Source organism: Sceloporus occidentalis, unplaced genomic scaffold, assembly GCF_023333645.1.
Source record: "Sceloporus occidentalis isolate IW3139 unplaced genomic scaffold, rSceOcc1.0.p SCAF_5, whole genome shotgun sequence".
NCBI classification, from domain to species: Eukaryota; Metazoa; Chordata; class Lepidosauria; order Squamata; family Phrynosomatidae; genus Sceloporus; species Sceloporus occidentalis.
The window spans coordinates 174,328,127-174,354,358 of record NW_028316985.1 but is presented as its reverse complement, the minus strand read 5'-3'; the positions used below and the strand labels follow the sequence as shown (position 1 = coordinate 174,354,358).

Here is a 26,232-nt window from a genome sequence, read left to right as displayed (position 1 = left end):
AAGGGGAGGTATGGCGGTAGGAATGTGGATAGGTGTCTAAATGGAAGGAGAGATCGATGTGTGATACCTATCTCTCCTTCCTTCCACCTTCCTAACCAAAGAGGCCTGAGGGTCAGCCCAGTCGTACCACAAACCCTGTTACTGCTCCTATGCAACGCCAGGTCTATAAAAAATAAGACCCACATTATGTATGATCTTCTACAGGATAAAAACTGTGACCTGGCGTGCATTACTGAGACCTGGCTGGGGCCTGAGAGCGAGGCAGTGTGGGCCCAGGCCCTTCCAGCCGGGTACTCAGTTAAGGACCAGATCAGGTTAGGTGGGCGGGGGGGGCGGTGTTGCCTTGGTCCATGAAAACACCCTCTCCTTAACCAGGATCCCAGTCCGGAAAACAGACCACATCGAATGTATTTACCTGTCCCTGAAGGCTAGAGACAGTCTGGGGATTCTGTTGGTCTACCGGCCACCCCGTGCACTAACAGACTCCCTGGCCGAGCTGACACAGCTGGTCTCGGAACTGGTGTTGGAGTCCCCTAGGTTTCTTGTCTTGGGGGACCTCAACATCCCTTTCGAGGCCAGTGATATTCCAACAGGTGCGGCTCGGGAGTTCATGACTACCATGACAGCCATGGGCCTGTCTCAATTAGTCTCAGAGCCAACACATTGTGCTGGTAATACTCTTGATGTGGTCTTCAGTACGGACATGGAGGCTCCGTGGGTAGAGATCTCTAATGTCTCTCCCTTGTCATGGATGGATCATTTCCTGGTTGAGGCTAGAATCAAGGCTTCTACCATTAATCCCCCCGGGGGTGGTGGACCTATTAGGATGGTTCTGACGGCGATTCTGTTGATGCCCTAACCGACATCTGGGATACCAATCTTTCTAGGGCTATATACAGTATCGCTCCCAAGCGTCCTTTCCGGCCTACTTCCAATAAACAACCCTGGTATACGGAAGATCTCAGGGAAAGGAAGCGGGCTGCGCAACGACTAGAGCGTAAATGGCGAAGACATCAGTGCTTGTCTGACAGGACACTCCTTCGCTCTCATTTGAAAGCTTATGGAGTGGCAATGGGTGCAGCAAAGAATTCGTTCTATGCTGCACATATTGCGTCCGCAGAGTCGCGTCCGGCTGAGCTGTTCAGGGTTGTGAGGGAGCTAACCCAGCTCCCTCCCTCCCTGAGCCCTATCTTGGAGTCATCTAAAGCCTGCTGTGACGATTTTAACAACTTCTTTGCGGACAAAATCTCTCAGATAAGGGCTGATCTCGACGCCAGTATTTGTGCAGATCCTGCAGGAGAGGTGTTCGAAGCGTCCGTGGCCCCTGTTATACTGGATCACTTTGAGTTTGTTAGTACCGAGGAAGTGGACAAGATCCTTCGAAGTGTTAGGAGGACGACTTGCTCTCTTGATCCCTGTCCCTCATGGCTGACAGCTCAGGAGGGAGATGTGGTGCGACTTATGTTGCATCACATAATTAATACATCTCTAAGCGAGGGTCAGTTTCCATCTAAATTAAAATTAGCAGTGGTCAAACCCCTGCTAAAGAAGCCCTCCTTAGACCCCCTGATTCATAATAACTATCGGCCCATCTTGCTGCTGCCTTTTTTGGGGTGATCGAGAGAGCAGTCGCTTTCCAGCTTCAGTCGATCTTGGATGACACCGATTTTCTGGACCCATTTCAAACCGGCTTCCGGGCAGGCTATGGAGTTGAGACTGCCATGGTCGCCTTAGTTGATGACCTCCGTCTGGGCATGGACAGGGGGAGCGTGTCCTTGTTAGTGCTCTTGGACATCTCAGCGGCCTTCGATACCATCGACCATGGTATCCTTCTGGGACGCCTGAGGGAGTTGGGAATCGGGGGCACTGCTTTACAGTGGTTCCGTTCCTACCTCTCGGGCAGATCCCAGTTGGTGGAGCTGGGGGACTGTCGCTCCGATAGGAGGGCCCTGACATCTGGTGTCCCTCAGGGAGCAATTTTGTCCCCTATGCTATTTAACATTTACATGAAGCCGCTGGGAGAGATCATCCGGAGACATGGGGCGCGGTGTTATCAGTACGCTGATGACACCCAAATAATTTTCTCTATGTCTCCGACTGATGCAGTAACTAAGGATGGCATCTCTCCTCTAGATGCCTGCTTGGCGTCGGTAATGGGCTGGATGAGGGAGAACAAACTCAGTGTGAATCCAGGGAAAACGGAAGTACTGGTGATAGGTTCCCCGGTTTCGGGTAGTGAGATCTGTCACCCGGTCCTGAATGGGGTCACGCTCCCCCTGAAGGACTCGGTGCGCAGCTTGGGAGTGCTCCTTGATTCGTCACTCCAGCTGACTTCTCAGGTAGATGCGACGGTCAGGAGTGCTTGTTATCAGCTTCGGCTGATACGCCAGCTGCGTCCCTACCTGGACCGTAAGGACCTTGAATCTGTTGTACATGCTTTGGTAACCTCTCGATTGGATTTCTGCAATGCGCTCTACATGGGGCAACCCTTGTACCAAACTCGGAAGCTGCAATTGGTGCAGAACATGGCAGCTAGACTGGTCGCTGGTAGTTCCAGGTCGGACCATATAACACCTATTTTAAAAGACCTTCACTGGCAGTCTATTCGCTTCCGAGCTCAATACAAGGTGTTGGTTTTGACCTATAAAGCCCTAAATCGCTTGGGCCCAGGGTACTTGGAGGACCGCCTCTCCCCATATAATCCGCCCCGCACACTCAGAACTTCTGGGACTAAATTGTTGGAGGTCCCTAGGTCTAACCTTGTACAGACCTCACAGAGGGCTTTTGCCATTGCTGCCCCTTCACTTTGGAGCAAGCTCCCTGTAGAGCTTCGCTCCGCCGCCTCACTAGCTATATTTAAGAAAAATCTGAAAACGTATCTATTTCGGTTGGCCTTCCCACCTTAGATTGTCTGTTTATTTTCCTGCCCTCTTTTTTCTCTTTCGACCCCGGACCGATGTAAATTAATTTCTCCCTCTCTTTGCCCTTGACATGTGTATTTTATTGATTTCCTGTTCCTGTTTTTTGTAGTGGTGTTTTAACTTTTTATATTGAAATTTTATCCTGTATTGTATTGTTTTAAATTTTGTAAGCTGCCTTGATCATATTTTGGAAAGGCGGGGTAAAAATAAAATTTATTATTATTATTATTATTATCCTCACATCACATGGCACTTGCGACATCGCATTCGCGACGCAAACAGAACCCACTTTTTGCAGGTTCTTTTTCTGCCACCAGGAAACCTCGCCATTTGGAGGCTGAGGCTTCCCGCCGGCGGAAATGGAGGCGATGGCAGACCGCCCTTTTTGGGCGGTCTGTATCCTGCCAATATTCGCCATTGATATGTCATATGTACATTTGCATAACAAATGCTATGTATGGATTTTTGTATGTAAATGCTATGTGTATATTTACAGTGACCTGCTGTGCTCCCATGGTTATTGCTTGTGAAGGAGTTGGGATGAACAGCCCTTAGGCTATATAATTTGCCTCTGACAGTCATTTCCATGATGTCTGTGAATGTCACAAAGTAAATAATGTTGCTGAGGTAGCAACTGCTGCAAAGGAAGTCAGTGACAACAGTGTCTGGGATGAAAAGAGATCTGCATCCGTGCTGCTTAATTTGCAGAGGAAAGGATTTGAGATTGTTTGTATTTCTGGAAAGCTTTTATACTATATTCCTAGGGGCAGATTACAGACTAGTGGCAGTGGGTATTCTGCTGGACAGTAAATGAACAATTAACTCATCTCTCCCTCTCTGATATCTTTATTTGGCTATGCAAGTATGCATATCTGTTTAAAGGGGAGGAGAAGAATGAGGAAGTGGTGAATAGTGAATGCCGAGACCAAGAATTTAGGAAATCCTCGGGGTACCTACTGTTTAATTAAATTCTCTGCTAATCAACTCCAATAGCTGGCTTGCCACTTGCCATAGTTACAGTGAGGGATTTAGACATGACTGCCTGTGAATGGCACTGTTATGCTGACATCCTCAAGTTTATTTTCAATGGGATCGTCACCTCAGTAGAGGCATTTAACATCAGACACAGTAGTTTTGAACTGTCACATAGTTTTCACAGACCTTTGCCCAATTGAGTTGCAATGTTTACATGATAGTCTGACCTGGCTGCAGTTTAAAAGAAGCAAAACACTAAATATTTCAGAAAACAGTGCAGAAATCAATCCTCTTTTAGAGAACACCAGTAGTCATAGCATGCACTTGCATGGTTGCAAAAGCCATTTACAGATGTTAGCTAGATAGGATTGCTTTCCATCTTCCACATGAATGACGGAAAGCTTAGGTTGGCTTACTAGGGCTGGCCCAAGACATTTTGCTGCCCAAAGAACAAGATGCATTCTAGGTACAACTAGGCTGGCAGTTGAATATTTATAGCATTATCAAGGCAACTGGCTAGCTAGGGGCCCAGAGCCAACCATATGGCACAGTTAACACTTGGCTACCATGCCTAAGATGTGTCATCTATTTAAAAAATGACTTCATGGTTTAAGGACAGCCAGATGATAATTCTAACTAATTTCAAATCTGTTCATTTCAAAATTCTGTTGGAGGCCATCATCTTCCTCATGATAATAGGAAGAGATACATGCTAGGTGAAATTTACCCTAGGAAAAGGATGAATTCATCAGACTCAGTGAAAACTAATTTAGACTTCTTATTGGTTATTCGTTAGTGATCTTGCCACACTTTGTTTTTCCCATGTGGTTCCTACACTTTTCCCAAAGAGCTTTGGACAGGTAATCTCATTTTAATCTTCACATCAACACTGTGAGTTAGATTAGGCTGCTTAAGGTCACCTAGCCAATTTCATGGGTGCACATCAACTTCAATTTAGGTCTTTCAGCTCAGAGTCCAACAGTCTTGTTTCTTGCAGCGCACTGGCTTTGGAAGCCAAATAATGTTATACTCCCTGAAATCTTCCAACCAAATCAACCTGTGCCCAATACCTCCTTCCCTGCTATGGCAACAGCAGCTCTGATGCTGTGTCTGTTTCTTGCAAAAGTTAAATCTTTCTCTCAATATTTGATGAACAGCTGGTGGAGAAGAGGGGGTGGGTGGAATCTAGGTTTGCCAATGTCTTTTGAGTTTATTAAAAAGCAAGAAAAACAACATAATGAAAAATGTGATGGCAATTTCTTTGTGAAGGGATGTAGGAGACAAAATTTACCAGGCTTATTTTATCCAGGGTACACAGAGAAGTACTCTTTTGCAATATCAAATAAGAAAGTTCACTTGAACGGCACTAAGTTTTTACAGAGTTCAGCATCCCCATCCATGGTGACAATGTTAAGGGGCAGAAAAATTTATCATAAAGAATATTCCCTTTTTGACCAGAACTCCTTCAAAATAGGACCCGCCCTTTCTTTTTTCATCAAAACACTTGCTAAGGAAGATGGAAGGACTGGGCTATACACTGTGCAATGTATTGTTGCTGGAGAAGATCTGTCATGTTCCACCCTATTCTCTGCTACCACCTTTTTTCAAAAGAAAAAAAAAAAGGAAGCGATAGAGGAAGGATGGTAGAGGCTGTCCTCATCCTGACTAACCAACAAGTCCAGATGTTTGTGGCCATGGCTGCACTACAGCACAGGATCCTTTTGTCAGTAAAGAGGAATTTGCCATATCAAAAGCTCCATCCTTGTCCCATGAATATGTGCCATATCCTCCAACTGTCCTGATTTGGCAGGGATAGTCCTGGTTAATCTTCTGTTGCCCCACATTTTTATCTGCTTTTAAAATGTGTCACTTCCCTCTCCTCCTCTCACTTTCCCCCTTTGTCCTCAGCTTACTTCAGTTGATGCAAACTGATTTGAAAATGTAAAAGTAGTTTGCATTCAGTTAACTCAGCAGGGAAAAAGGAAAGGAGAGGGGGTGAAATCTTTCCTTTCTCAGTAGGCTTTGGCAAAGAGAAACTGCTGCAGCTTCTCTTAGCTTGTGTGTTCTTCCTCATTAATATATTTTGCCATCTTGACCACACTCTGATGTTGCTTGGCCACATGAACTCCATTTTTTATCTGTGAAATGTTGGGGGGTATATATGATCTCTGAACAATTGCCAAAACAGGGCCCTTTCTTTTCCTGAAAAGCTACCTTCTCCTTTTCAGTTTAGCACTTTAACTGGCTGCATCCTGTGTAATTTTGGGATATATAGTTCAATGAAGCACTAGAACGTTCTGGCAGAGAATTATCTAAAGTGCTATTTCCAAGATTCCATAAGATGAAAACACAAGAGGATGGAATCAATAATCACTCCTGGCTCCCTTTTAGATGGCCACGTGGCCTATTTTAGAAGGACAGTCCTTTCTTTGAGGGGCTGGCCAATCTGGTTCAAGATTAGGAGAAAATTAGTTTAAGATAAGGAGAAAAAGCAGGTGCCTATGAGCAGTGCCCATCAACACTTAGATGCTGGACAGGAGACTGGTCAGAGGCCTGCCTGTTATGGTGAGGTGTTTCGTATTTCCTTATTTCTAAAAGTGCAACACAGTCAGAGAACAATGGAGTTGGAAGGGGTCCCAAGGCTCATATAGTCCAACTTCCCCACAGTGCAAGGATCGACAGCTAAAGCATTCCTGACAGATGGCCATATAATCTCTGTTTAATTACTTCTAAGGAACTAGGGTCCACTGAATACTGAGACAATCTGCTGTATTTTCAAACAGCTCTTGCTGTCAGGAACATCTTCCTAATGATCTTCCAAAATCATTTTTCTTGCAATTTGAACCTATTGCTTTGGGACCTACCTTCTGGAAAAACAGCAAAAAAACAAGCTGACTCTATCCTATGGACCTTCAGATATTTAAAGAGGGCTATCACATCACCTTTGAACCTTTTTGTTATATTAAGGAAATATAAATCAGTGTATGTACACTTTACGCACATCTGTGTCATCTTTTTTTGTTTGTTTCCTTTTTCTGGTGATGAAACATAGCCATCGTATTGTGTCTGAGTTTAGGGGAGGAATTTTGAATCAAAAATGAAACTCCTGGGCAGCATCTCTTATTTTAGAAATTAACTGCCCCTTTAAGAATAGCTCACACCTCACTAGCTAGGCTCACAATCCACCCTGAGAATTGTCATTCAGGGCTATGTAGTGGTAACATTAGGAGAAGTGGAAAGAGCCTTTGGCCTGGGGAAATAAACTTTATAATCTTATTTTACAATACCACCATCTGGTGGCAATATGTAGAGATTGCATTGTTTCCAATGCCTCCCTCCTTCACCCATGCATATAAAAAAACACAATTATGCTTAGTCTGCTTGATCAATATTTGCCAAAATATTTACACGGTTGAGGAAAAGTGTGTTTTTATTTCTTCTCTAATAATACCAGAAATTGGGGTGGAGTATATTTGGCAGTAGGTTCCAGACAGATATCAGGGATGTGGTACTGGGTTTATGATGTTGTTGTTGTTATCATAATCATCAACATTCCACTTTCCCCAAAGAAATGGGGACTCCAAGCAGCTCACAATTTAAAAGGACAACATAATTAAAAACATACAAAAACCGAGCATTAAAATAGAATTAAACTATTGCAATATTAAAATTTCTTGTTGTGTATCTTCAAGTCATTTCCGATTTATTTCAACCCTAAGGTGAACCTGTCATACAGTTTTCTTGATTTGTCAAGATTTGTCCAGAGGAGGGTTACCATTGGCATCCTGTGAGGCTGAGAGAGTGCGACTTTCCCAAGGTCATGGCAATATTGGCAGAGAGCTATAACTGACCATGGCCTTGTAGGCCAAGACCTATGTCAGTGTTGCACAGGTGGAACTTCACTGTATCTCTTCACCTTTCATCTGCTCTGCATGGCAGCCCTCCATGGCCATTCAGTGGGGGAGATCAGAGGAGCCACCAGCTGTACCATCATAGCCAGACACAAATTGTTGAAATCAACTACTGACACTCCTTGGATCCTCTGGAAGTCTCAGCAGCTGAAGTGATAATTCTGTGTCAGATAGAGGGCTATGTCTCCAATTCCCTAGTCTGTACCAGTCACCAAATGGCTGTGGGGATGGGGGCTGCAGTGACTAAATGGTGAAGCCCTGTTAAGGCTTTGATCATTGTAGAGAGAGCAAGAGAATACTAACCTCCATAACAACTGGGGGGGAAAACCATATACCCGAATGTGTTGGACTTACATCTACATGTGTCACTAACTAACAGGATTCTGATCTAAGTGTCTTGAAAGTGGGATGGGCAAGATGCAGTCCTCCAGATGTTACTGAACTCTTAAGAGCCAGCATTTCTCACCAGTGACTATTCTCTGCAGCATTTCTAGCCATAATCTTAATAATAATAATAATCTTGTTTGTTCCATCTGTTTAGAAATACAGATGTACACACAGTGGCATCACTTTTGAAACTGTACCTCAGAGAGCTCCCAGAGCCAGTTATCCCCTACTCCAAATATGAAGATTTTCTTTCCTGCGCCAAATTGCTCAGCAAGGAAGAGGAAACTGTGAGTTTGTTACCTGGATTTCCGTTCACAAAATTACCATGTGCTCTGTATAATCTTATTTGGGGGGTTGTTCATGAATTAATTTAACTCCTGCTTAGCCACACCTGGGCTGGATGATTCTGGATTAGAAAAATTAATTTTGGGGGGTTATAAAATCTGCATAATCAGGTGCTAGAAAATACTGGGAGCTGCACTCCAAAAACAGTAATTTGTCTAAGCTCTGTTACATCTAAGGAGCAGAAAACACTGATATATCCCATGCCAGATTATTTCTCCATCTATCATAGTATAGCAGGCATGGAGAAACTACAGCCCAGGAACCCACTTTTGAAGTCCCCTAAAGTCCACTACCACTTTCCCAAATCCCATGAATCCCCAAACTACTTTTAAATTGACATGACTTTCAAGCAAAAACTGTCCCCAAATCACACTCACAGTCCTCAATGTATGCAAAGATGGGGAGGGAAGCCTCCACCCTCTCAACTACTACTTCCTCCTCCATTTCTCCTTCATAATGATGACGAGAAGTGACACAGCTTCACTTTCTATTGCCATTTTGAAGGGGAAAAGATGGAGTACAAGACATGTTGGTGTGCTTTAGTGGGGTGGTGGAAGTGGCTGTAAAACTGGTCTAGTGGCCTCATCCAATTGCCCAGAAGTGTGTCATAGCAATGGCTTTTGAAGCTTCAAAATGTCATTCTTTTGAGGTTCTCAAATGTCATTCCCATCGCCTGGTTCTTTTAATTAGAGTCTGCCAGGGCTAAATGTGGGCCATTCTATGTGCAAAATAGGTTCTGTATCACTGATCAATGGCTCTCTAAGGAGATGAAAAGGAGATGCATCTCTTGCTGTTTATTGTCTCCAGTTCATCATTCTATAGGCAGCAGTATCCCCACTTGGGTGTGACTTGGTGCAGGGGTTGGGGCTTCCAGGGATGGGTCCAAAAGGATCTACCCTCCCCCCCCACACGCACACACACACATCTCACTGCCACAATTGCCATATGGAACTCAGAAGTCAGCCTCCCGTGGATGTACCACTCCACTGGGTGACACCCCCTCTGGGCTGTTGCCCAGTGTGAACCACATCCCCTGCACCATCCTAGTGACACCACTGTTTATAGGCACAGTGGCTTAAGTAAGACAGGTGAGGAGCACTGATACTTCTCTTAGACAGATTTCTGTAGGCTTCAACATATTTAGTGTGGTGTGTACCTTTTGGACTACAGTTCCCAGAATCCTCCAGCCAGCATGCATTAAAGATACAGCATGAAAAAGCCCCAGGCTGGATCCACCACTGACTTATACCCAGGAGTACTTTTATTCTTTCCCTTTCAGCTCTAGAGAGAAAGCCATCATTTGAGTTTCCTGCAGTGACCTTGAACACTGATACTTTGGAGGCACTGTGGGCAAATACAGTGATGCCCACCAATGAGAAGTTGGAGGAGTTGCTGTTGTCAGCTGTGCCTACCTACAGTTCCCATTGACACAGAAAAAGATTGGGCACAGGAAAGGATATAATACCAAGGGACCTTTCATGCCTGGAGACCACTCTGCTCCGGATGATTATACAGGTGGTCCTCTTTATCCATGGATTTTTTATCCACGGGTTCAAGCATCCACAGCTTGAAAATATTCAAAAAAAGTATAAATTTCAAATAGATCCAAATTGATTTTCCATTTTATATAATATCATTCTGATATGCCATTATATTTAATGGACTTGAGCATCCACCAATTTTATTATCCATGGGGGATCCTGGAAGCAAACTCCAGCGGATATCAAGCACCCATTGTATGAGGGTAGGAATCATGTAGTCTTCCAGATGTTGTCAGATAGTTTCAGTGAAACAACATTTCAAGGACCACGTGATTCCTCTGGCATATATCCACAGGGTTCTGAGTCATCTATATCCATCTAGGTTCTGATCGAACCCAGCTCAGTGAGGTTGTTTTGGTTTGTGCTTTCAGATTATGCCCTGGGACCAAACATGCTGAGCAAGTCAGCATTTTCTCATTACCAACCTGAAGGGGTGGCAGCTGTAATTTTTCTCTTTATTTTCAAAGCAGCTGCAGTCATCCATCACAGTCTCAACATGGAGGGTTGTGGGTTTTTGTTTTTTTTAAAAAAGGCGATTACTGGGAAGTTGGATGTTTTGGTCAGTTTGCTGATGTTTCGGTTAATTCTGTCCATGTGTGGACACTTGCTTCATATTTATTTGTTTTCACCATCTTCACACAGGGATTGAATGAATTAGTGAAACAAGTGAAGAGCTTGCCACTAGTCAACTTCAACCTGCTGAAGTATATTTGCAGGTAAACCAACCGGGCAAGAATCATAAAGCAGTGTTTATTTTGGTGCCCTCAAAGACATCACATGGTAGCAGGTTCCCCTTGGCAGTTTTCAGCAGAATCATACTGGACCAATAGAATTAATTAAACCTAAAGATATTGCTGAAATCTATTATTATTTAGACTCAATTCACTTCCTTTTAATCATATGGTCAGGGAGACATTGCTGATTCCTGTCTTGCTCTCACCCTACTCAGGAGGCCTATAGCACTGGCAGTGGTACTAAGACAGTCTGATTCCCCACCTGCCAGATGTGGCTTCCTGCTGTGTCAGACTGCAGCTCCCATCGTCTCAAGCCAGCTTGATTAATGAATAGTTAATATGATTTAAGTTGAATGCCATGCTGGCTGGAGATAATGATGTTTGGAGGACACATATGAAGGTTAGCAAAGGTTGAATAGGAAGTACTAGGAAACACTTATTTTGACTATGTCAACCTGGATTCTAATTGTCCCAACTAGAATAGATCCATTGAATCAATTGTTGAAAGAGGAGTCAACACATAGATGTTGAGATTCAATGGATCTATTCTAAAAGGGATAAACAATAGGATTTTGGCTCTCATTTTGCACATCGATATTGCTGAACGCCGTTTGCAACTGGAGCATTCCCCAGTTGCTTGCATGCAGCAAGCATGACATTTGACTTTTTCCCTTTTCACATGATTGTACTCTTTTTAACAAACTGGAGCTGTATATTTATCAAGATAAATCACAGGCAAGATACAGTTCTTGCCATGAAACATTTCCGTGGACTGCCACTCCAGTGTTCCAGTCCTATGCTCTGTTGGTTCCATTGGGTAGCCTCCAGTTGTATTTTTAGAATAAAAGAGATCTATTTTATTTAAAAATAATTATTTTCAATTAATTCAATGGGCCTTCTTAAATATGAAACCAACTAATGTGTAAAAAGGTGATACACAAATAAAATATTTATATATAACTGGGTAAGGAACAGCAATTATAAGGAGGAATGTATATTTGTTCATTCTAGCCAAATATTTGTAGTTTTCCTACTGAGATCCTACATCATGCTTAGTATAAATCTGCACCTATGTAGTTGACTGATGGCTGCACTACACAACCTTTCTATTGAATGTCAACATTGTGCATCCAGCTGCAAGTCTGTGAACACAATCTCAGTAAACCAAATTGTACATTGAAAACACTGAAGACTACTCTTCAGTGTTTTCATTGTACTATTTGATTCCACATCATATGAGAATGTGCAACAGAATGCAAAGGTATCTTGTAACACCTTTTAAGACTAACTGAGTGAAAGAAGTTGTAGCATAAGGTTTCATAGACTTAGTCCACTTCCTCAGACACATGAACAGGAAGGACCTTTGTAATCAGGTTGTATGAATAGCCATAGAAATGCAAAACTTGTGGGCATGGAGATGAGGTGAAAAGTTCTGTTTTAACAATAGTAGTTGATGGACAAAGGCAGGAAGAAAGCTGTTGCCTAAGGCCAGGAAAGTTGGGAACTGTTGTGTTATGGCATCTTAATTCATTTGGTCCTGACATTTTGGTTTCACTGGACCTGATCCTGGATTTCCGCTCCCCCCCCCCCCCCCCCCGTTCTGTTTCTGGGATGGCTGAACAGGTTCCTGGATGAAGTTCAGTCCTATTCTGGTGTGAACAAAATGAGCGTGCAAAACCTAGCTACCGTCTTTGGTCCAAACATCCTGCGTCCCAAAGTGGAAGACCCTCTGACTATCATGGAAGGTGAGTTTGAAAAACGAAACAAAATAAAAAGTGAGTCATACTTGTAAAGAATCAGTTAGCAATCCTAAAGATTATGACACAATATGAATGCCATAGCTGTGAAAAAGTATTTTTAAAGGCCTTTTTATATACATGATATTGGAAATAGGCCACAGGAGAAGAGTTATCTGTTTACTGTTTACTGTTCAAAACTACTTCTGCCACATGAGTCAAATCCTTGACTAAGGCTGCATCTGCAATACAGAAATAATGTAATTTGACACTGCTTTAACTGCCATGGCTCTCTGCTATGGAATCCTGAGATTTGTAGTTTGTTGTGGCACCAAAGCTCTCTGACCAGGAAGGCTGAAGAGCTCACAAAAAACAAAAACAACAACAATGACATAAACAAATACAATACATTTCTATACATCTAAAATAAACCTCTGGGGATAACAAATCCCACTAGTCTACAAATCTAGATAAATAGAACTAACAATAAGGAAAAAATGAAACAAGACAGGGGAACTATAGCTTCCAACATGCCTGCCTGTCATTCTTTTACATTAAATGCTTCTACTCCCATCTTTCTAGTTAAACGTTGTCACATACCTCAGCAGCTATCTTAAAGAAAAATGAAAGAAAAGCACAATGAAAAAGTGCCTTAATATTATGTCATAATATATATTTTAAACCCTTAAATTAAATTATATTATACAGCATTACTTTCCTAGTGCCTTAATATTATCTCATATCTCATATTTCATATTTACTTCTGCATATTCACCATTCAAGACTTATTTTCTGCAAAAAAAATGCATGCTTGTTTTGTGCAGAAAACAGCATTTTCTATAAAGAGATAGGTTGCATATTCTGCACAGAATAGAATGTTCAGAAAAATACTCTTTTCTCTGCGGAAAATGATGGTCAAGATTCTGCATTGGAGATGCATTTCCAATATCGTAGCTGCATATTGTGATCCAGTGCCTGAAACCTACTTTAAAAGCTAGTCAGCTATGCTATCAAATGTCTAATTATAAATAAGTCATGACATAAGGAAAAGATACAGGGAGGAAGGGGAGAAGAACCAAATTATTAACTTCTTTAATACAGTATAATAGTTAGAAACAGGATGCAGGACTGGTGAGAAATGACTGCTCAGAAGCATTCAGGATACCTTCAGACAGTATTGCAATTACAACCTCTCCTTCATTTCTAGAAGGGCTGAGGAGGGGAAAGGTGTCATGTATCACTGGAGGCCAACTTCTAAAGATTTGCTTCGTGAATTAAAAGGGAAGCCTTGCTGGTAGTGCACTCCAGACTTTCATCCATTTATTATAGTGCACTTCCACTGAGTCTCCTCTTCCATTAAGAGACATGCCTTTGATTTATACCATAAACAGTACATTCTGTACTGAAGGCCTGTCTGATACACTCCAATGGCTTCTCGCAGTCTCATTTTGCAGCCCTTAATGATATTTATTTGGAATTAATTTAACAGTCCTTCTCATTGTGAAAATTCTGCTCCAGTCAGCAAAATGGAATGTTGTAAAAATGCAGGAATCCCTCGCTCCCTGCTATGGATGTCTGAATCTGACCAACTACCTGCTCTTTGAGCCTCAAGTTGTTTTAAAGTAAACATCATGCATTGTAATTAGATCATGTATCTATTCCTTCCCAGTTACTTTTCCCCCTAGTGCTAAATTTTCTGTTAAAGAAGTAATTCGCACAAATGTCATTAACTCAAATATACTTGTATTTCAAATTGAACATTTTAAAAGTTTGATTCACTTGGTAGGTGAATACAAAGTCAATTGGTCATTCCTGCCTCTCCAGTCTCCCTTTTTTCTTTTCTTTTTTACTCTTTTTGTTGTCAAGAAATGGAATTAGTTGGTTAGTTTGTGACCCAATGAATCCATTGCTGAATAGTAAGTTGCCATACAGGGGAATCCCCTTAATTCAGTGGGTCTACTGTAGTCAGCACTGATAAAGCACTCAGACTTTGGACTGTAAGTTGTCCTGCTTCTCATGCTGCAACAGAATGCAGAGTGCCAAAAGTGCAGTAGCCTGGGGTCCAATAACAAACAGTCCAGAGTCAGGAGTCATAAATCAAAGCAGAACACACATAGGATTGAAAGATACCTGAGTCAAGAGACAGTCCAGGGTTGTAAATCACAGGGTCATGTCTCACAGTAGACACAGACTGTGAGAGAAACCAAGGCCCTGTATAGACAGGCCAAAATAAAGCTGCTTCAGGCCACTTTGGAGGTGTGCTGTTTAAATGATGCATGCGTCCTAAGAGGCCAGAAGCTGCACCAAAGCCACACTCCAGTCCTAAGTTCCGGAGGCATGCATCATTTAAACAGCATACCTCTAAAGTGACTCGAAGCAGCTTTATTTTGGCCTGTCTGTATGGGGCCCAAGTTTGCTTCCAACCACCCAAATGAAGAAAGGCCTCTGACTTATAAAGCTAGCTGATAGCCCCACCCAACTTGCAGACCATATTCAAGAGGGTGTTTCCCTGCTGCATGTACACAGCTTCTCACTTCACCTGCCGAGAAAGCGCTTAGTTTGTTCCAAATGACTTGTAAATCCCTTTGCCTTTCCTTGGACTTGAGCTTTCTCTCTTACCTCCTGCTCCTCTGGAAGCCTCAGGTAGCTGTCAGACTGAATTGGAGAAGGACACACTGTGATAGGTCTGTTTTGTCTTCTGAAGCTAAACTCTCAAGCAGGAGGACATGACATAAGCTTTTTAGAAAAAGAAAAATACTTGCCCTGTGCTCTTTTTTTCTTCTGTCTATCATACTATGAAGTGTCAAGAACATCAATTATGCTTTATTTGCAATAGCAAGGAAGAACAAATGATGGTAAGTGATATTTGGAAGTGCTGTTGTCCCCTACTTTGATGCACAGGGAGAGGCAGATAAGAAATCTATTTATTTATTTATTTATTTATTTCTGTAATTTCCCCTTTGATTTTGTTTTACATCAGGAGATGGATCTGATAAAAGATTTTGGCCTGAAACCCATTGGTCAGTCCCAGCTATAGTTGATGCATCCAATCAATTACTGAAGTGAACACTTAAGTAAATCATGTTGGTTCAATGTTTTTACTTTAGTTGGGAATAACCAAAGGATTTCAGTATCCTGAGTTTCACACAGCAGGGAGACAATAATGCAAACTGCATTTAATACTTCTTTATAAACACTGCCATGACTGGGTACATTTATTATCTTCTTCTAGGAACTGTTGTCGTCCAGCAACTGATGTCCATGATGATAAGTGAACATGAGCTACTTTTCCCCAAAGATGCAGATCTCCAAAGTGGGCCAGAGGTTTGTAACAACAACAATGAGATCCAAAAGAAAGTGATAATTGGTCATCTCCAGAACAAAGAGAACAACAACACCAAGGAGTCATCCCCAGTGAGACGCTGCTCTTGGGAGAAACCTGAATCTCCACAAAGAACCATTGTGGACAATGGATCTCCTACTGCCCAGCCTGGGAGCAAGTCAAATAGCCCAAGGAATAGCATTCACAAATTGGACATCACCAGAAGTCCACCCCTCATGGTGAAAAAAAATCCTGCATTTAATAAAGGCAGTGGCATAGTCACCAATGGGTCCTTTAGTAGTTCTGTGGAGGGTCAGGAAAAAACATCACCCTCTTTATCAAATGGTACTTTGCAGACTAGAAGAACATCTTCTCTGAAAGGACCAGTAACTAAAATGGGCACGCAGAGTGTGCAGAATGGAGGTGTACGAATGGGTGTTTCCAGTACTGATGCTCATAGCAACTCTTTGAACAGCCGCAACCAAAGCTGGATGCCAAATGGATATGTGACATTGAGGGACAACAAGCAAAAGGAGCCCATGAGTGACTCGGGCCAGCATAATAGACTGTCTACTTATGACAACGTACATCAGCAGTTCTCCATAGTGAATGTTGAAGATAAACAGAGTGTCGATAGTGCAACTTGGTCCACATCCTCTTGTGAAATATCCCTCCCAGAACATTCCAATTCCTGCCGGTCCTCTACTACCACGTGCCCCGAGCAAGACTTTTATGGGGCCAATTTTGAAGACCCTGTGCTAGATGAGCCACAGCATGAAGACCTCTCCAACCAAGGGGATTATGAGAGCAAAGGTGACCGAAGAAGTGTTGGGGGCCGGAGCAGCCGGGCTACCAGCAGCAGCGATAACAGTGAAACGTTTGTTGTGAACAACACAAGCAACCATAGTGCTTTGCACAGCCTCGTGTCAAGCTTGAAGCAGGAAATGGCAAAACAAAAGCTGGAGTATGAAACAAGGATAAAAAGGTATGCTTTCAGACTAGGAGTTCCATTTGTAAAGCTTTACAAACCCTTGAGTGACCATTTTGGATATACACTACATCTATGCTAGAGATATAGTTTTTGACTTATTTATTCTTAAGTGCAAGAAGAAGGAATTTCAAACATTTTCTCCCTGCCAGAGACGATTACAGGAATATTTGTGAAATTACTTTTCTTTTTCACAAATGTACTCTCCACACTCACACACATACACACACACACAAGCTCCCAACTGTAAAAAATCTTGACCATTTTCTTGATGGAATATCTCCCTTGTTCAAGATACTAGTAACTGTTTCACAATGGCCATGCTTGTGCAATAGTCCTGATGTATTGTAAAATGAATTTGCAATTGGAGTTGTAGAACTGCAGTGTTGTGTAATAGTTGCATTCCCAGGAGGGGAGCATTATCATAGCTGTCCCATCAGGACCATTGCATAAGCAAAGCGAGCAATATGACCATTTAGCATTGGTTGCAATGTACAGTACAACACAGTATAGTACTTCGCAGGCAGGCTGCCCTTGCATAATAACAGCACAAGGAACAAGAACAAGGGATGGCCTCCAACAGAGGCACAGCGCACTGGTAATCCAGAACAGAAGGCAGTGGAAAGTCAAAGACTCCCCACACCTGGCCAGAAAAATATTTCCACTGTTTTTGGTACCCTGTTATGTAGTAGAAACCCCCATTGTTCAGAAACATTGGCTGTCAGGGCAGCCTGGGCTCATTCTGTACAGCTGGAGGCGCCCTCTCCCTCACTAGCAGACACTATGGAGAAACTGAGGTGATCTCTACAAGCTATCTTCAACATCTAACTGAAAAATCAAAAGAAGATGTGATTTTGAACAACAGTACATCTTGCGCACTGTTATACCATGACAGGCCCCATTGGCAATGGGATAATTTGTGTGCTATGGCTGTTTTCTTTTGCTGGGGGTGCCTTCATGGCTACAACCCCCAGACCATCCTTTTTATATTAATTTAATATCAGAAAAAATGAGGGATGAAAAGAGGAGGGCTTATGCCCAGGCAAGTGTGTTATGGTTGCATTCTAAAGGGGCCTCTGCAGTAATACAGAGAAATGCAGCATAACCAATCAACTTAAATTCAATTAATATGATCCAAGAAGTTTATAGTCTAAGCTGTTTGAACTTCCTACCAAATAGGGAGGGGAGGGGGAAGCATACATTATTTGCTAGTCAGGTGAGCTAAGATCATGGCACTCGGGCTTTTCACTCAGTTCCTAAGGAAAAGTCATTTAAATTATATATGCCCTGACATGAAGCACTGCATTAACAATGAGGCAGGAAAAAAAAAAAAAGAAAGGTCAGAAGACATCTTAGCACTCCATTTAATTTATCTCTTAGGGGGATTATATATTGCTCACATCTTCCCATCTGCCATCAAGTGATCTAAAACTCCTACCATAAATGCTAAGTACTATCACAAAATTTATTTCTCTAGATATCTGGGGACATAGCAAGAGACAGTTGAAAAAAGAAAATGTATTTCTCAGTGGCTGAAAATTCAGAAGCCCCTCTGCCTTGACTGCTGCTTCAGATTGATAATGAGCTTGAGAAGAGTTTGATTCCATTATAGAAAATTGCAAATGAGCCTTAGAAATGGTGCTGGTGTTTCAGAAATTCAACACAGTTCAGCTGAAGACTGAGACTAGCAAAGGGTCCTCTTGTTCATTATAAAGTATGAAAGGCTGAAGGCTAGGTGTTGTTAATTTTTAAAAGCATCAGCATCTCTTGTTGTGTGTGGGGAGGACAGGCAGTGCCAAAAATATCTGAGCACCATAATAAAAAATAACCGATGTATATAAATGCAATTTTACTGACACCTAGCTGTGGTAAACCTCCTCTGAACCAATCTTGCCAAGAAAACTGCATGATAGGGTTGCCATAAGTTGGAAATGACTTTTAGGCACACAACAATAAGCTTTTACTTGCATTAGATTTTACTGACATCTAACTCATACTTGACCTACTATCCATAGGAGTGATCATGTGGGGCTAGTCAGCTGGAAAAGGATAGGTGTTTCCCGTTGGGGGGTGGGGGGAGTGGAAAGAAATGAAGAACCTGAATGCCCATACTAGTGAAGAGAAGGGATCACTCGCAAGGCTCAATAGTAGCTGGGTGGCTTCTAAATCAGTGGCTTGCTGGGTCTGCTCCTTTCCAGTACACATTAAGTCTTCTAGTTAACTTGTAAAGGAAATGTGTGTGCTTCCTGGTTTAACACATGCTCATACTGGGGTCCAAACTGTACTCATGCTTCCTTATAGTTAGAAGTGTTGCACAGCAAAGTCACTACTTCAGAAGTCAATACTATTAGCTGTTTGCCTTGAAAAGAAGAAACTAATTTATTCTGTGTAATAATGTAATTATTTGCTTTAAATTGCAGCATGAAAGTTTTTGAAAGAGTCGGTAGCAGTTAAGTTAATCAAGTTCTTTCCACATTGCAACCAAGACGTTTCATTTGTATATGAAAATGGAAGGAAAAAATACATGTCTGGAACACTATAAATTAACTGGTTTTCATCAGTGTCCCCCCCCCCCCCCACACACACACACAATTTTAATTTTTGTTGAACAGAGGTTTCATGGTTCAGACATTTATATAAATTTGTGGAATAAACAGTTATGAATCTGTGGTGGGAGGAAGAGATAGAAGCCACCAGCAACCACTGTCTAAACTAGCATTTCTCCATGTGGATGCGGTTTTGATGCCACATTGCCATTGCAGAGTAGTAAATCTCCAAGCCGAGACCAGAAGAGCAGGCAACTGTGTTTGCTCTTTTACAGATTTGCATAGGAACAGATATAGGTTACAAGAATGTCTTGTTGCTGGTAAAATCCATTCCTCTACCCTTCCAGCTAGTGGAAGGACTGTGGCTAAGCTCTGAGAAGATGGGGCTGGAGGAGCAACTGGCATTCTTGTTTTCTGCTAATGACAAAAAAAAAAAAAAAAAAGCCCCTTCAAGCCCTGGTTCCACTATAGTGTTGTTACCAGTTTTAGGTTGGCTGAAATCACTCTCTGAGGTTTTCCCTTGGAATAGAAATAGGCAAGCACAGTGAGATAAGACACCCTCGGGATCAATCTCTCCAATATGCCTGAGATTCAGGTGCTTCTCAGCACCAAGCAGTCTGAGACATATATTTGTCATAGAACAAAGTTTTCCTTCTAGGAATGGTAGCTTGGTGGTTGAATTCAGTTAGCCATCACAGCTAGGCTTTTGCTCAAATATTTCTGTGTTCCATGAAGATTGCAGCATGGAGCCTTTCCATCATGGGTCCTCTACAAAGCAAGTGTCTTTGAATTTGTGTTCTACCTTATATTTCTGATTAATAATAATAATAATTGTTATAGTTCTTATTATTCATCATGTAATGGATGGTTATCTGCTGCTTCGACCGGAAACCTACATAAGACAATTGATATCTCTCTCATCTGAAGGCCCTTTTAAAAATAAGTGGGAAGAGGTGCAGTTTATATATATATTCCATCTCTAAAGATGGAATCACCTCCAATGAGAGTTGAAAGGATGGTGAGACTGTGGAGGGGAGATCATATTTGTTTCTTCAGCCAAGTATAGGGTGGCCATGTGTCCTCCATTAGAAAGTACAATCCTTTGATTGAAAGAGAGTCAAAGGATAGTCTTGTTTGTGAAGTCATCCTTTGTTTGAAGTGTTATAGCATCCAAATTTTGATTAAAGATTTAAAAGAGGAAATGAGGGCTTTGAAGTTACCCATCAGCAATTAGAGCAAACACATAAATAGCCTGGTCACAAATGCCTCCATACAATGAGAAGTAATGGCTCACATCTGGATTCATAGTGTACATCTCCCCATGCAGCGTTATGGATTAACTTGTGAGACAACCCATTTGTTGGATGCCCATGTTGTACAATGCACCACTCCCAAAATGTTGCAACTAAATATGCAATTAAATAAGTACACACATTACATAATGCACAGATGCTGCCATACACAATGTGCATCATGCTTCTGCAAGCTTGAACTGAATGTGGACATTACACATCAGACAAAGGTGTCCAACTGTTTTCTTGGGGGAACTTGCACATATATAAGAAACCTGCAGGATTCTGGCATTGCCTTTAAATAAAATACATAATCCATAAAGGGTGCATTCACACTCACTTTTTTGCCCTGATGAGAACTGGATTGGTGTTCCCATTACATTTTGGGTTTGTGAATATCCCCAAGGCATTTTAATCTTTTGTGTTATTCACACATGCCTGGGCAGCCACCATCACCATGGCTGGTATCTCCAGGCCCATTCTGTCCGGAGAGCAGCTGGCAGCCTTGGGAGTACTCCCAGTACTCCTCCTCCTCCTCCTCCCCCCCCTCTAGAAAAGGCTCATAAGGGTTGGAGGGGGATTGGCTGGGCAATCCAGATTGATTTGGTAGTGTATTCACATTACAGAAGATGTGGATCGATGTGGATCTATCAAGAAAACCCAAGGGGGACGTATTGAATATCCCGAGTGAAGTGGAGTTTTGGATAGCAACTTCCCCCCCCCCCCCCAAAAAAAAAGGTGCACCAAGAGCATTTGGGGCAAATGTGAACACCAAGAAAATAACCTGGGTTCACCCTGGGTTATTTTAATAGTGTGAATGGGGCCTTAAAGTCATCTAATTGTGTCATTTTGATGCCCATGAAGACCCAGTAAAAACCCACCATTTATAAAATATATCTGCTCATCCACTAAGTATTTGTTTTGGTTTGTTTGCTGTTTGGTGATCTTTTTACAGCACTAAGAATAGAGAAGAGGATGCACATTTGGCACAATTTCACCATAGAAAAAGAATGTGCTTATTTGAAGACTTAGTATTGTGCCTTATTTATTTTGAGTGCTTCCTCCTCCATCAGAAGAGATTTTTCAAAATAACTCTTCCATTAGGCCTGAATTATCTGATTTAATAACACTGGACTAATTTATTTTGGGATAGTTGTTCTGAGTCGGAGCATGGTTGTCATTAGCTGATATAGAACAGTCATGCTTCTGTTTCGGTAACAAGGAATCCAATTATGTGACTGCCTTAAGAACTTGTTTGTAAAGAAGCAGTTCTGTTCAGCAAAAGCCAGCAGTGCATATTTATGGCTACAGCATCAGACAGTGGAACTGAAGAAAATATAAAACCAGTTCCTAATTACTGATAGTTTAATAAATTTACTTGAATTTCTGTTTGTCTAGTAATGAATCAGGAATTATTTGGGAAAATTGACAAGAGCTTTATAGTGAGAAGGACTGACAAGAGATTCAGTTAAGAAAATAAGGTAGCAGGACTGGCTGCACAATTCAGCAGAGTGAGAAAGTTGTCTCAGGCACTAGATGTTGGGAGATGACAACAAACTATTTGAGACGATAACTGTCTGTTGGGTGACCTGTCCCACAAGGCAGGCCCTCTAAAGCTAACCTACTGCCTTCAGGTGTGGCAGAAGATATTCTTCCATCACCAGTGTTGACAAAGGAGTCAGATCTCAGTCCCATTCATTTTTGTACATGGAATGGGAAGAGCCACCATTTTGTTCTTTACCTCAGGCAGCATAAAACTTTCACCAACCCTTCAAGAAAGTGCATCTTTAATGATATTCACAGCCACTTCAATGAGATGCATAGCCAAAAGATGACAAGATAGCCATTACTGTAAACAGCAGTTGTAAAATTCTGAGCAAAATCACAACACAATCAGTAGGTATTACTAGTAACTAGTAGTGGAATGCCCCTTTGCAGAGATGGAATAGCTCTGATCAGCAAAAGCTTGTGACATACCTACAGTTTCTAACAACAACAGAGGCGGACTTTCTGCTTGCCCTGCAACTTGCAAACAGCCATCTATTTGTGAAGTTGAAGGCTTTCATGGCCAGTATCCATAGTTTTTTGTGGGTTTTTCGAGCTATGTGGCCATGTTCTAGAAGAGTTTATTCCTGATGTTTCGTTAGAATCTGTGCCTGGCATCTTCAGAGAATGCTTGCCTGGAAAGGAGTTGGGTATATATATTGTGTGACCTGGGAAGCCAGAAGTGATTTGCATGTGGATTGTTCTGTTGCTAATGGCAGGCCTCAGGGTGGAAGGGTCTGCAAAAGAGGATTAGTGTCTGCTTGATAGTGCTCATTGTCTGCTGGGAGATTTCTCATTTGCATTTGTTGAGTCTTCATCTTGCTATTTTTCAGGACTGGTAGCCAAACCTTGTTTACTTTAAGGGTTTCCTCTTTCCTGTTGAAATTGTTGAAAATCCTCTTGGATGGTATAACAGATGGCTGTTTGCAAGTTGCAGGGCAAGCAGCAAGTCCTCCTCTGTTGATGTTAGAGATTGCAGGTATGTCACAAGCATTCTCTGAAGATGCCAGCCACAGATGCTGGTGAAACGTCAGGAATAAACTCTTCTATGGCCACATAGCCCAAAAACCCCACAAAAAACTATAGCCATCTGTTTCCCTGCTGGCCAGGAATCAGGCCTCCTCCACGGTGGTCTCTCCTTTTAGAATTTCCTCTACCATAGGAATCCCAAATTGATTCTGCTACCCAGCTTGAAAATTGTGCTTTGAACCTCTAGTTTAATTTTTTTTCTTTGTTGGTAATTGCTTTAGTGTTGTTTGTTTGTTTATTTATTTATTTTTGTATTTTAGAGTCTGCATTTTAATATGTTTTAATGGTTTTTATTTGTTTCAGATATTAAATATGGGATGCTGTTTAGGAATACATGGAGATCATAAATGGTCCCCAGTCCTTCCAATGCAGCAGACTGATATTTCCACCCCCCTCCCACCAGTGATCTCTACTGCAAAGAAGAATTGTGATAAAGATCCTGCTTCTGATGGTTGCACCAGGAATTGCTGGTGGGAGCAGGTGGAAACAACACTCTGCTGCATCCCAGTTGACAGAAGAATAGACTTGTGTAGCTCACAGCAATGTTTCCTGGTGAGGCAGGATGAGGGAGATGCTACTTAGTTCTATATTTAGATATTTAGCTATTGTTGTTGTCGTTTAAAAAAGCAAGTAGTGTCTTCCACTTTTGGGCTTTCCTCCTAAGCTCTCCAGTGGTGTCTATTTGGTCACTGCTGAAAGGAGAAAAGTAAACTGTAGGCTCATGAAGCACTGAATCTGGACCACAGTTTGTCCATGATGTTAATCCTTTTCCCAGTCAGCGCTCACATATTTACTTGCCTGCAAAGATGCCACAAAGCCAAGCACTGAGGAAAGAAGCAACCCAGATACAGCTGGTCTATAAGCAGGTACAATATGGCCACTTCCTCCTCAGGCAGCAACATGAGAGTGCAACCACTGCCACTGTTGCCAATTTCATTTGTTGATGTTCTTCTGCATCCAAGAGACCCCCCTACATGAATGGCAAGAAGGTCTAAATGGTCATAGACGTTTCATTTTCCTGAGCTCTTATAGATTCCCAGTCTAGGTCTTCCACAGACTGGTGTTCCACAAATATTCCCTATTCCCAAAGCACTCTAGGCTACCCAATGTAATTTGGAACCTGAGGCTAAAAATCTTCCAAGCTTTCTCACTGACCCCCATATCAGTAAAAATACAATCATAATAAATGTATTAGCTAAAAAAAATTGACCTTTTATGTTAGCCCAAATTTGCTGCTTGAAGTGGCTCCCTAACTCTGGCTAATGATAGCACTTAATAATCTATTAAGTCTGTGCCTTCTGTTTGTATTCCCCCAGCCTTGAACAGAGGAATATCTCTCTGGAGACAGAAATGATGAACCTGCATGATGAACTGGAACAAGAGAAGAAGAAGTTCACAATGGTAGAAATTAAAATGCGCAATGCCGAGCGGGCCAAAGACGATGCTGAGAAGAGGAACGACATGTTGCAGAAAGAGATGGAGCAGTTCTTCTCAACATTTGGGGAACTGACGGTAGAGCCACGTCGACCAGACAGAGGGAACACCATATGGATCCAATGAGCGCTGCTGCTGATAAAGACTGTGGGATTCTGGGAAGAGGGTTGTTGTGATATGATATTGTAACAGGTGACTGGTCACCTGACTGAGGCTAGCACTCAACATAATATTGTCAGCCCTCAAAAGAAGACACCCCCATCTCCATCAATCAACTGCATCTGCTGTGTGAATTTTTTAACTGAGAAATCATACTTCCTGAATGCATCATAATGCTACTGTTAAGTGTTACACATGAGTTTGTGTATATAGATTTTAATAGGTCAACCTGAGGGGGTTGGGAGGTTGGGATGGAATAGAAAGAGACAAGAAAAATATTTTATTGCAAGTCTTATATTTAAGCCAATACCTTCATTGCAATCAAGCTTTATATTGAGGCTTTTCTTCCTTGCACTTAACATAATAAGCTATTTTTGACATTGTGTTACTATCAGCTTATTTTGTACATTAATTTTTTTGGTTGCCCCTGTTGCTGGGGAATATATATATATATATATATATATATATATATATATAGTGTTAGCTATTAAAACAAAAACAAAACAAATATATTGTGTGACTGTGCTCTTTGTGCCATTAGCTTTGCTCATGACCAAAAAAATACCCAACAGCCTGTAAATAATTTTATAAAAATATAATATGAATATCTAATCAATTTGTCCTCTTTTCCTTTGTGTTTTCTCCCTCTTTAACTTTTGTGCCTTAATCCGACGAAACACTAACACTAATCTGCTTGCAGGAGACGACTTTTATCCTCTCTCCATCTCCCTGAAGTTTCCCAGCCCTCTGACATTGATTTTGAAGATGATAGGGAGATTGCAGAGAGAAGGAAGATCTGTTCATGAAATAAGGATCTGCTTCTGTTCATACAATCAGTTTAATTTGCAGTATGACCACTTTAGGTTTTGTCCACACAAGCCCAATCCAACCTCCTGCACCAGCACTTACTCCAGTGTGCGTTACATTGCGCTATGAGCCTAGCTACCCAATGGCCAAGCTCTTACATTGCAGAGACAACAAGCCTGACTTTTTTTTAATTGGATTACACAGCAGTTGTGCAATGCTACTTCATTACTGAGTTGTGATGTTTTATAGCCAAAGGCACAACTGTGAATGCACATCAAGCAGACAGAACATAGCAATCTGTTAACATGGTTCCATGTCCTCTCCACACTTTGGTGAGGATAGGACAGAGAAGGTAGGCAATTTAGAGGAGGAAGAAACTGTTGGTGTTGGTTAGTTTGTACAGAAGGGGGCAGGGTGTGCTCAGAGATGGCGGACCCTGCCTTTTCCTTCTCTGCACAGCCTAAACCAGCCACATATTCATAGTCTCAATTGCGTTTCTGCTCCACCAGTAAGCAGCAGGAGGTGAAGGGCTAGAAAACAGTCCCTTGTGCTTTATGAAA

At 41.9% G+C, this 26,232-nt stretch overlaps 1 protein-coding gene across 5 annotated transcripts in view; it reads left to right on the top strand.

Moving 5' to 3' along the window:
- ARHGAP24 (Rho GTPase activating protein 24) overlaps nt 1–25,466 on the top strand; it is a 308,726-nt gene extending 283,260 nt beyond the window's left edge. For all 5 annotated transcript variants that reach the window (XM_089526176.1, XM_089526172.1, XM_089526174.1 and 2 more), the window contains 5 exons: nt 8,349–8,481; nt 10,723–10,796; nt 12,438–12,559; nt 15,783–16,857; nt 24,589–25,466. In XM_089526176.1, the coding sequence (XP_089382302.1) occupies nt 8,349–8,481; nt 10,723–10,796; nt 12,438–12,559; nt 15,783–16,857; nt 24,589–24,832 (1,648 nt within the window). In that variant the 3' untranslated portion in view covers nt 24,833–25,466. The remainder of the gene's footprint in view (nt 1–8,348; nt 8,482–10,722; nt 10,797–12,437; nt 12,560–15,782; nt 16,858–24,588) is intronic.
- The last annotated feature ends 766 nt before the right edge of the window (nt 25,467–26,232 follow it).